This window comes from Oryctolagus cuniculus, chromosome 7 (genome assembly GCF_964237555.1).
Source record: "Oryctolagus cuniculus chromosome 7, mOryCun1.1, whole genome shotgun sequence".
NCBI classification, from domain to species: Eukaryota; Metazoa; Chordata; class Mammalia; order Lagomorpha; family Leporidae; genus Oryctolagus; species Oryctolagus cuniculus.
In genome coordinates this window covers 44,344,799-44,356,999 of record NC_091438.1, presented here as the reverse complement: position 1 = coordinate 44,356,999, position 12,201 = coordinate 44,344,799, and the positions used below count along the sequence as shown (strand labels likewise).

At 44.5% G+C, this 12,201-nt stretch overlaps 1 protein-coding gene across 3 annotated transcripts in view; it reads right to left on the bottom strand.

The window, feature by feature from the left end:
* The window catches only part of NUP210L (nucleoporin 210 like), a 125,805-nt gene that overhangs the window by 15,350 nt on the left and 98,254 nt on the right, over nucleotides 1-12,201 (bottom strand). For all 3 annotated transcript variants that reach the window (XM_070077685.1, XM_070077684.1, XM_002715340.5), the window contains 6 exons: nucleotides 8,053-8,211; nucleotides 7,043-7,134; nucleotides 6,090-6,264; nucleotides 4,082-4,257; nucleotides 3,101-3,318; nucleotides 1,139-1,275 (listed from right to left, as the gene is read on the bottom strand). In XM_070077685.1, coding sequence (XP_069933786.1) covers nucleotides 1,139-1,275; nucleotides 3,101-3,318; nucleotides 4,082-4,257; nucleotides 6,090-6,264; nucleotides 7,043-7,134; nucleotides 8,053-8,211 — 957 coding nt within the window. The remainder of the gene's footprint in view (nucleotides 1-1,138; nucleotides 1,276-3,100; nucleotides 3,319-4,081; nucleotides 4,258-6,089; nucleotides 6,265-7,042; nucleotides 7,135-8,052; nucleotides 8,212-12,201) is intronic.

The window sequence follows — 12,201 nt, the reverse complement described above, 5'->3', positions numbered from 1 at the left end:
ATGGTCTGCTGGTGCCTCAGGCTACACCACAGCTCTCACCCTCAAACCAGCTTCTTGCCAATGCTCCTGGGAAGGCAGTGGATGATGATTCAAGTGCGTGGACCCCTGCCACCCATGTGGGAGACCTGGTTGGAGATTCTGATTTTGGCTTTAGCCTGGCCCAGTCCTGGCTGCTGCAGCCATTTAGGGAGTGAACCAGGAGATGGAAGATCAATCGATCTCTCTTTCCCTTTCAAATAAATAAATAAATAAATCTTTTTTTTTTTTTTAGCTTATGTTTAATTTTAAGTTCTAATTAAGTTTGCTGGCTGGCTTAACATCTGTTATGTGAGTATATTTCCTTTCCTAGGTTGTTTCTTCTTTCTTTCTTTCTTTCTTTCTTTTTTTTTTTTTTGTTCCTTAGATTTATTTATTTGAAACACAAAATGACAGAGAAGCAGGCCCAACACACAGATCTTCCATCTGCTGGTTCACTCCCCAGATACCTTTTTTTTTTTTTTTTTTTTTTTTTTTTTTTTTTTTGACAAGCAGAGTGGACAGTGAGAGAGAGAGACAGAGAGAAAGGTCTTCCTTTGCCTTTGGTTCACCCTCCAATGGCCGCCGCGGCCGGTGCACTGCGGCTGGCGCACCGCGCTGATCCAGTGACAGGAGCCAGGTACTTCTCCTGTTCTCCCATGGGGTGCAGGGCCCAAGGGATTGGGCCATCCTCCACTGCACTCCCTGGCCACAGCAGAGAGCTGGCCTGGAAGAGGGGCAACCGGGACAGAATCCGGCGCCCCGACCGGGACTAGAACCCGGTGTGCCGGCGCTGTAAGGCAGAGGATTAGCCTAGTGAGCCATGGCGCCGGCCCCCAAATACCTTTTAAACAGCCAGGAGCCAGGAGGAACTCCATGCTGTCTCCCAGGTGGGTGGCAGGAGCCCAAGTATTTGGGTCATTTTCTGCTGCCTCCTATGTACATTAACTGAAAGCTGGATTGGAAACAGAGATAGGATTCCAATATGGCTGCAGGCATCAGAAGTGGTGGCTAAGCTTGCTGTGCGATAATGCCCACCCCTAGGATCCAGTGCCTGTATGCGTATCCCCAGACATGGAAATAGTTCCTTTTGGTTCTTCAGTCCTGGCGTGGTGGGTTTTACCTCTCTGTATGTTTTCACCACTCCGGGGATATCATGAAAAATTGTTGCAGTTCCTGGGCTCCTGGCCACTCCCACTCCAGTGACAATGTCCGTCTGCAGAATATTTCCAGCAGAAATCATCCACACGCCAGATTCCCCTAGGAAGAGACAGGAGAAAGACATGGCTGTGAACTTGGATACGAATCACTCTAATCTTACTCAGATTCCTTCTCACAGACCACTCAAACATGCAGCCGTCTCTCCCAGGAGAAACACCCAGCCTTGTCGATAACTGTTCTCAGAATGTCAGTTTTCCCTTCTTATATCTCACCAGCAAAATAAAAGAAGACCTACTGACCTTCAGGGTTACTTAGTTGGAAAATGTAACTGTTCTCAGGAGAAAGAACTCTGATAGAACTTTGTGTAGACCGCACTGAGGATGAACCTGTTTTCTGCTACTGGTTGATGCCAGCAGAGAGACTGTAGGGAAGCCACAACTGGCAGGAGGATTGTTTATTTTGGCTTAAATTTGAAGGTGGCAGAGGCATTCCAGAAATTAGCTTAGATGACTAACCTACAGGATTACTGAGCCTGGCTTGTGGCCCTTTTACTTTTTTATCCAAAATGATATGGATTTGGGATGCCCTCAAAATTCCGGAATGGGAGGCCAAGTGACACTGCTGGCAAAACCTAGCTAAGGAGAGTGAAAAAAGCCTCTGCTTCATTCACAAGGTATTTATACTCATGGGATGATAACTCTCAATGTTAACTTCACAGCAGGTTTAGCTCACTGGTCATAGATGGCATGTTAGTAGTGACTGCATGCAAACCACTTGTTATAGGACAGCAGGATTTGACCTAGGCTCAATAGAGTTCCCTTGGTATCAAGTCCAAAATATGTAGCTAGTGTTAAAATCAGGTCCAGTGTTACATCACTTTGTCTGAACATACATATCCATAGTTCCCAGAAAAGGTTGCAAGGCACTACCCAGCCATTCTTGCTCAAATGAATTATTTGGATATATACTTCCAGGCGGTGTAAGTCACGTCGGGATTATATGCTATGTATAAGCCCAAATAACAGATGTTTCCTACTTGAGGACTGATTTTCCATTATTTTATTTAACTGAATAGAATTTCTTAGGACAGAAATGCTTTGCTGATCAAGAGTACAGTTTAGGGGCCGGCGCTGTGGTGTAGTGGGTTGAGCCATTGCCTGCAGTACCGGCATCCCATGTGGGTGCTGGTTCGGGACCTGGCTGCTCCACTTCTGATCCAGCTCTCTGCTGTGGCCTGACAAAGCAGTGGAAGATGGCCCAAGTCCTTGGGCCCCTGCACCTTCGTGGGAGACCCAGGGGAGGCTCCTGGCTCCTGGCTTCATATTGGCACAGCTCCGGCTATTGTGGCCAATTGGGGAGTGAGCCAGCATATGGAAGACCTCTCTCTCTCTCTCTGCCTCCGCTTATATCTCTGTGTAAGTCTTTCAAATAAATAAATATAAAAAAAGAGTACAGTTTAGTCCAACACAAGGCCAAATTGTATTACAGTGAAGGTATTTTAAGTTAGGCCCTAAAATGTGCCTCACAAAAGAGTACACACACATTGACTTTGAGAATTAGAGCCTTGCTGCCCTTTCATTCCTTTTGTTTCGTTCTTTATTGTTTTTCACCTTAGCAAGTGTCCTTCTTAAGAAACGGAAGGTTGGTAAAGACACAGTATCCTGCAGCATCTACACAATACAATGTAGAGCTTTGTATTCAATATGTACTTGTTAAGCACTACTGGCTGACTTCTACCAGGCTAGCTATTGAAAGAAATGTGCATTAAACAGAATTATCAGTTAACATGACAAATAGTGAAATACTGCAAACTATTTTCTTCCTCAGATAACATATATTTGGGGAAAATTCCTCTATGGGATTCACTATTTCATACCCTGAATTAACTGTCAGCTGTGAAGTAGAGAAGGAAATGTATACAGACCATGCTGGTTGACCAGGTGAGTACTAAAGCAAATGACATCTCCAACAAAGGTAAGCTTGGTGTCTGGCTCAATGGCGTGCTCTACAGCAACAGGAATATAATCTGCCATGCCTGGATGTCTCCGGTCCCAGAGCCCCACAATTGTCACCCCTCTGTTCACAGCCTGAGCCATGTAAGTGTAGTTCCTGTTTCCTGGTCCAATAAGCAACAAGTCATCTCTAAAAATAGACAGGAGAGAGAGAAATATCTGAAGAGTCAGCAGTCCATCAGCAGTTCTGGGGTGGACCTTATTGCAACATTTTATGGTCAAGCATCTCAAAAGCTCAGAAGGAATTCTACAGGAGAATAGGCGGCCACAGACCAAACAAGGACCATCCTATCACCTTCTATCCACAGTAAGGACCATCCTACCCCTTCCTGTGCACAGTAAGGACCATCCTACCCCTTCCTGTGCACAGTAAGGACCATCCTACCCCTTCCTGTGCACAGTAAGGACCATCCTACCCCTTCCTGTGCACAGTAAGGACCATCCTACCCCTTCCTGTGCACAGTAAGGACCATCCTACCACCTCCCTGTGCACAGAAAGGACCATCCTACCACCTTCCTGTGCAGGGTGCCTGGTTCGGCATCCCCTCAGTTCTCATGAGAACAATGGCAGTGAGTTTTCACTACAAGGATTTCTTGTTATTTTTTGTCCAGTAAAGCTTTTGGATAATAACACTCCAATGAACTCTTTATGGGTCTTTCTGTGAATTAGGACTTGACAGATTCCAAACATCCTGAAATTTTTCTTTATTGATAACTAATATCATTCTTTTTTTTTTTAAACTAATACCATTCTTTAACTGACTCTGATCTTTTTTAAAAATCTTAACAGAAGACATAAAGATCAGGTTCCAAGTTCAGCATGTCAGAAGAACCTGCTGAGGCTGCTACATAACATTCCCACAGTACCAACATAATTCCTTTGACTTCCATACCTGTTCAGAGCCAAGTAAAGCTGAGTATTGTGTGTGTGGAATTTCTCTCCGATGCTATTATAAAACTGAACAACAAAAGTGAGGGACATGCCCAGTGGAAAGGCGGATAGGGTCCTTCCTTGAGCTGTGTACAGCTTGGGTTGACTGCTCATGCGCAGGTAAGTCACAGGCGCTACCTGTGGGAGACAAGACAGAGAAGGATGCACTAGAGGAGAGCTGCTACCATATTCTGAGATCTGTAATTAACAATAGAAACAGATTTGATTTGAGGTGATTTAAATCGAAGTGAAAAGAATTATGATAGCACAGGAAGTGGTTATTTAATTATTAAAGCTACGTGAAGAGAAGTTGGAGGTTTTGAGGAAAGGACTGAAAATAGGTGAATTGAGCAAGGTGCTCAGTATTTATTGATAAATAATTGATTACTTATGAAAAATACCATGGGTTGTGTTTCATTCTGTAGGAAATAGTTGCACTACAATAAGAGAAGTCTGGATTTGAATCATATAACTTCATTATTTCATCGCCTCACGCACCTATCCTGGGATTCGGATTTCTCAGTAGTTAAGTGGAGTTAACAGTCCTAGCTCAGAGGATTTTGTGGCACAGCAGAACCATCAGAGTGGCTGGAACATGGTAGATGGTCAATGCCTAATTTTTTTGTGTGTATTATACCGGCTTACCTCTGAGCTCTCTTCTAATTCTAAACTTGAAAAAAATTTTTTTTTAAGATTTATTTATTTATTTGAAAGACAGAGTTACAGAGAGAGAAGGAGACCCAGAGGGAGAGAGAGAACTTCCATCTGCTGGTTCACTCCCCAAATGGCCTCAACAGACAGGGCTGGGCCAGGCCAAAGCCAGGAGCCAGGAGCTTCTTCCGGGTCTCCCACTTGGATGGCAGGGCCTTAAACACTAGGACCATCTTCCACTGCCCTTTTTTAGGCTATTAGCAAGGAGCTAGATTGGAAGTGGAGCAGCCTGGACGGACACAAACAGCTGCCCATATGGGATGCTGGCATTGCAGGCAGCAGCTTTACTTGCTACACCTCAGTGCCAGCCCTTGTTGTTAGAGTTTTTAAAGTTTAGGGGCTGGTATTGTGGTGTAAGGGATAAAGCTGCCACCCGCGGTTCTGGCATTCAATATGGGTGCCCGTTCTTGTCCCAGCTGCTCTACTTCTGATCTAGCTCCTTGCTAAAGGCCTGGAAAAAGCAGCGGAAGATGGCCCAAGTGTTTGGGCCCCTGCCACTCTACATGGGAGACCAGAAGAAGCTCCTGGCTCCTGGCTTTGGCTTGGTCCAGTCCTGGCTGGGGAGTGAACATGCAGATGGAAGATCTCTCTGTCTTTCCCTCTCTCTGACTTTCAGATAAATAAACAAACCTTTAAAAAGTAAAATTAAATTCTAACAACAAAGTCTGATTTTGATGGCAGTAGTTCTACATTTATCCCACAGCAGCTCTTTTGCCAAAGCTGCTCAGAAAACAACCAAGACAACCGTACCGATTTGAGGCCAATTTCTTTTATAAATAACAAGGGCTCTCAAGTCCATTTTAATCTGGCGGTTTATCATCATGCTAAGATTTGCCTCTTATCTTACACTTTCATGTCTGACATTCAGAGAAGTTTCTAGTCTCAAAAAAGGAAAAAAGGAGATTTGCTTCATTTTAAAAGTTATTTATTTTTATTTATTTGAAAGGTCAAGTGACAAGAGATCTTCATCTATTATTTCACTCCTCAAATAATGGCGACAACCAGGGCTGAGCCAGGCCAAAGCCAGGAGCCGGGAACTCCATCCCAGTCTCCCATGTGGTTGTCAGGGGCTTGAGACATTATCTACTGCCTCCTAGGGTGCAAGTTAGCAGAAAGCTGGATTGGAAGCAGAGGTGGGAATTTATCCCAGGCACTCTGATATGGGATGCTGGTGGCTGGGCCGTAACACCTGTCCCACAAAGCTGCCTCTTCAGGCCATTGTATTCTTATTATTGCCTTGCAGAAGTTCCTGAACTCACCTGAACCCCAGTTATAGTTGTTTGGTTTACTCCAAAAGGTTCTATGGAAGTGACTTCCAAGACGGCAGTCCCTGCAATGGATCCAGCTTTCAGGAGTCCTTCACCGTCCTCCTCAATGACGGATGAATTAGGGAAACATCTGAGAACACGAGAACTCACAAAGGCAGCTCCTTCCCTAGGGAACAAACGGGGGCCCTGCCGAGAGAGGCTGTTCATGGCTGCTTGCCATTCTCCACATTGTGTGCTTCTGATAAAAGTCTCATTTTATATTATTCTTATATCTTTAAAATCAAAGGCTAGGACACATTTATCAGTAAAAAATTATTCAGCCAAAACAATTGAAAAAAGGCATGCAAACAAATACTTGTACATGAGCGTTCATAGCAGCACTATTCACAACAGTCAAAAGGTGAAAACAACCCAAATGTCCATCAGTGGATGACTGCATGAACAAGATGTGATTGATCCATAAAACGGAGTGATCATTCAGTCACAAAAAAGAATGAAGTACTGATACATGATACACTGAGGATGGACTTCAAACACACGCTAACTGAAGGGAACCAACGTAAGAAGTCTTGTATTGCATGATTCCATTTACATGAAATATCCAGAGTATCCACAGAGACAGAAGGCAGATTGTTGGTTGTCAGGGGTGGGGGGAAGGAGAGTGGGGAGTGACCGCTTAAGGGAATGGGGTCTGCTTAGGTGGTGCTGAAAACATTTTGCAACTGGGTAGAGGTGATGATTGTACACTTCTGTGTGTGTGTAATGCCACTGAGTTTTATACTTTAAATGGTTAGTTTTATATAATGTAAATGTCACCTTAACTAAAAACAAAGTAGTCAGGGAATAGAAAAATCTCCTAGAAGGCAAATGTAGTTGTTTCCGTGTGCAATGTTTTACTGAAGATACTTGAAGTTATAACCTGGTCTCTCCTTTCCCTTCCCTACCTGTTGGTGTAGAGTTTAAGCTGAGAGTTCATAGGCATCAGAATCTGCTCGGGTTGGCACTCCGGATAGAAAAGTTGGAGTTTTTCAAACACCTATAGCGAGAAAATAATATTTTCCTCATTTAGAAAGACAAATTATGGCCTTTACTCCATGTGAACTTCAGTAAAATCACACAGGATAATCACAAATTAACAGTCTGCCTAACTTCTACTTAGTCTAAGATCTTCCACAATACTCCTTTTCAGAATGAGCCAGGCACTTAGATCTAGGTATTCTAGAATAGACAACCTGATGAGTCCTGCTTCTGTCTAAGAGGGACTAGGAATGGTCACAGTTTTTACTCACTGCATCTTCTATATCACTTAGATATGAATTATAAAATAGCTTTGAAAAGTGTACTTTTAGCTCTGATAATTGAAAGACTTTGGAACAGAGAACCTATAATGTTGAATTAGTAAGGGACTACTACCTCCTCTACATCACACTGAGACAGAGAACCAAAAAACCAAAATAGAGCGGGCAAGAATCAGCTCCAAATTAGGAAACAGAGAAACTTACTTGCCCCATACAATGGTGACTCATCTTGAATTCTAAAAACAATACAGCCATTTAGGTTTTTGCTTGAGAACATCTGAAGAAACTGTTCATACTCTTCCACTTTACCACAAATTAGGACTGTAGTTCATTCTACCTGTGAATATATCTAAATGGGCAAGTCATAGCATCTACATTAGATGCCACAGCTCAGAAATTAAACCCTCTCTAGGTATTATAGGTTCACAGCTTGTGTTCATAGTGTGGGGAGTTGAAGGAAGAACATGTGCTAAGGTTTCTAATGTCAATACTATACTGAAGCGATTAGCAGAAATAACACAGGCCTAGGAACTACAAACCTGTTCCAAGAGTCTCTCTAGTAGTTTCTCCCTCTCTTTTTAGACTAAGCACTTCATAGATGGTAAGATTTTCTTCTCCTTGATATACAAAACCAAGATCTAGGTTTAGGAGCTTACCAGGATCTGAACTTCATCAGACAATTCCAACGAATTTCCCTCCAACTGCCCAGAGGAACTGTTCATGCAGCGGACAGTGACTTTGATGCTGGTCCGGCCAGCTGCTTTTGTACGGACAACCATTGCAAAGTTATTCTCTACCTGGAGCTGTAGAAACACCTAGACAGGGAGGGTATGGATTCAGAAATATTCATGAGTAAACACTGTGCCCTTCCTTCTCTGTTGTAACAAGGAAAATGTATGTTGAAAAGGGCTTTCTAGAAGAACTAGAGTACAAGAGTTTATTTTCATTTGCTCCCCCCGACCCCTTCCTCTTATTTGAGAGAGTGCTTCCCTCCACTGTTCACTTCTCAGTTGCTTATAATGACTCTGGGCCAGAGAATAAAGCTGGGAACCAGGAACTCTATCCAGGTCTCTTGCATGGGTGGCAAGAACCCAACTACTTGAGCCACCACCGCTGCCTCCCAGGGTTCAGGAAGCTGGAGTCAAGAGTGCAGACAGTTATCCAGCTCAGGCTCTCTTGAAATGAGATTCAGGCATCTTTTTTTTTTTTTTATTTTTTTTTATTTTTGACAGGCAGAGTGGACAGTGAGAGAGAGAGACAGAGAGAAAGGTCTTCCTTTGCCGTTGGTTCACCCTCCAATGGCCGCCGCGGCCGGCGCGCTGCGGCCGGCGCACCGCGCTGATCCGATGGCAGGAGCCAGGAGCCAGGTGCTTTTCCTGGTCTCCCATGGGGTGCAGGGCCCAAGCACCTGGGCCATCCTCCACTGCCCTCCCGGGCCACAGCAGAGAGCTGGCCTGGAAGAGGGGCAACCGGGACAGAATCCGGCGCCCCGACCGGGACTAGAACCCGGTGTGCCGGCGCCGCTAGGCGGAGGATTAGCCTAGTGAGCCGCGGCGCCGGCGAGATTCAGGCATCTTAACCACTAGCCCCATAGCCTTTTCTTTTCCTATTCCCAGTAGCATAGTCCTCCTTGAAGTAAATCTATGTTTGCAGTGTTCAACTCATTGTAGCAAGCATGCCTAAGACTCTTTTACATTACCTCAAAGTTAATTCATTGATAGAAAAGTGGAAATGATGGAAGTGGTTTCCAAAATGGGCCCAGACAATAGAAGCTGAGATAGGAGCGAAGTGAAGCAAACTATTCCTGGAGTTCAGGGTAGTAGGGAACAATGAGTTCCAGAAAGAGAAGCTCCATCTTTAGGACAATGCTAAAACTGGCTGACCATCTTCCTACCTGCCTTACTCACCATTCCAGTCTAGATGGGATTAGGAGGATTAGAACTCGACAGACTTCTGGCAATAGGGACAGTATGGTCAAAATGAAGGCAAATATGTGTTGAAGAAAGCACTTGCCCACCTTTCGCATTTCATGTCCTAACTCCCCAGCATTCTTGCTGGCAACAGCCCTCAAAACCTTTCTACCTCTCTTGACTCATAGTTGAGTCCCAAATTCCAAAATCGCCTCTCCCTTCTCTCTGACATAAGAACTCTCGTTTCCTGAGGCTGACACTGTAGCATGGCAAGTTACGCTGCCACTCGTGACACCAGCTCCAGTCCCAGCTGCTTCACTTCTGATCCAGCTCCCTGCTAATGTGCCTGGGAAAAACTGGAAAATGGCCCAAGTACTTGAACCCCTGCCACCCATGTGGGAGACACGGATGAAGTTCCAGGCCCCTGGCTTCAATCTGGCCCAGCCCTGGCCGTTGTAGCCACTTGGGGAGTGAACTAGCAGATGGAAGATCTCTCTCTTTTTCTCGCTCTAAGTCTGCCTTTCGAATATGTAATAAATAAATATTTTAACAAATCTCATTTCCTTTGTGCAAATCTCAATCAGTTGTCTGGAAAAGAGCCTCAGGCTAAGAGCAAGTGGTGAGGCAGGTTTCTGGCACAGGAGCTAAGACACCATTTGGGATGCCTGGATCCCGCATCAGAGTTCTTGGTTTGAGTCTTGGCTCCTCTGCTTCTGATCCAGCTTCCTGCAAATGTGTACCCTGAAAGGTAGGAAATGATAACCCAAGCATTGGGTCACTACCATTCATGTGGGACACTGGATTGAGCTCTGGGCTTCAGCCTGGCCCATCCCAGGCTGTGGCAGGTATTTGTGGAGTGAACAGATGGAAGATCTCTCTCTCTCTCTCTCTCTCTCTCTGTCTCTCTTTTTCTTCCTTTCTTTCTTTCTTTCTTTTTTTAAAGATTTATTTTATTTATTTGAAATACAGAGTTACAGAGAGAGGTAGAGACAGATAGAGAGGTCTTCCATTGCTGGTTCACTCCCCAATTGGCCACAACGGCCGGAGCTGCACCGATCCAAAGCCAGGAGTCAGGAGCTTCCTTCTGGTCTCCCACATGGGTGCAGGGGCCCAAGGACTTGAGCCATATTCTACTGCTTTCCCAGGCCATAGCAGAGAGCTGGATTGGAAGAGGAGCAGCCGGGACTAGAACCGGCGCCCATATGGGATGCTGGCACTTCAGGCCATGGCCTTAACCCACTGCGCCACAGCGCTGGCCTCCTCTCTGACTTTCAAATAAAATGACACTTAAAAACAAAAAACAACAAAAAACAAACAACAAGTGGCTTAAAATTGGTTAATCCAAGTGAATCTCTAAATAGCAACATTTCCACAGTGTAGGAAGTCTGCCTTGTGGGGCAATGCAGACCTTTCTCTCACCCATTTCATCATTCAGTTTGCCTATGCTGAGTCTGAGGCAGGAAAAGAAAATATTTGCATGGCTCTCAGTGATTCCATCTGCTACAGGAAACATTGGTACTTTACATAACAAAGCTAAAAAACTAAGGCCTAGGCCATTCCCTCTCTTCACACAACCTCGATTTGCTCTTCCAGAAACAAAGCCAAATCTCCATGCTGAATCATACCCAACTAAGTACAGTTCCAATCCTCCTCCATTCCAAATACAACTGGGCTCTGGAAAGTACCTTATAGAAGAACCTACCATCCTAAATTATAGACTCAGCATATTTTTAGAAAAATTATGAATAGATTTAAAAAATTTATTTACTTGAAAGGCAGAGTTACAGAGAGGCAGAGGAGAGAGAGAGACAGCACGAGCGAGCTAGCTTCCATCCTCTGATGTACTCCCTGAGTGGCTGCAACAGTCTGGTATGAGTTAGGCTGAAGCTAGGAGCCTGGAAGTGCATCTGGGTCTCCCATATGGGTAGCAAAGACCCAAGTACTTGGGTCAACCTCTGCTGCTTTCCCTAGCTGGGAGCTGGATCAGAAGTGGAGCAGCTGGGACTGGAACTGGCACTCATGTAGTATTCTGGTGTCACAAGCAGAAGCTTAACTCGCTGTGCCACAACGCCAGTCCTAAGAATAGATTTTTAAACTTTTTTTTTTCATATTTCTCCTTTTATCTTTTTAGCGGGCTCCAGACATATTCTCCTAATTGTAGTTCCTGTAACCCTTCTGTTCTTGTCCAAGCTCTAACTCTAATTCTTTGTTCTCATTAGCATTGAATTGTGACCTACTGCATTGCCATGGCCCCAGACCCCTCCTTCCTAAGCTAATGCTCAGACCTAGGTGGCTGGCACTGTCCTCAGGCTATCTTGGGTGAGTTCATCAAACAGATGACCGGGTACCAACACTATGAACTAGATATAGGTTGTCTGTAGCACACTTTACCTAATTTCTTACCAAACTTTTTTTTTTTTCAGGCTTCAGTGTGAAGTTTAATGTTTTGTGCATACAAAGATCACATATATTTTCAGAAACAAACTCTTTAGATGCATTGAGGATTGTCCTCATGTCCATGGTTCCAGGCACAGTAGATGTGAAACTAGGAGCCAGCACCACCAGATACCAAACGGAATCATGGAGGGGTTGTTTAACTAATATTTCTTAAATTGGCTCTGATACAATGTACCCAGAACCAGCTGCCGGTCAATGTTCACGATGACTGACAGCCCACTGTGCGAATCCCGTTCTTCTCCAGCTCCTGTTAAGGTGGGCCCAGGAACCTGCCTGGCTTCACAGTGCCATCTACAGTCCTCTGGATACACCTTTCATATCATGCAGGCACCATGGTTATGAACACAGTTAGAAGTGTCTGAACATGTTAAAAGATATCAGGTGTTACTCATATAAAAACCACCTGCTCGTAAATATATTATTCAAAAAATACAATAT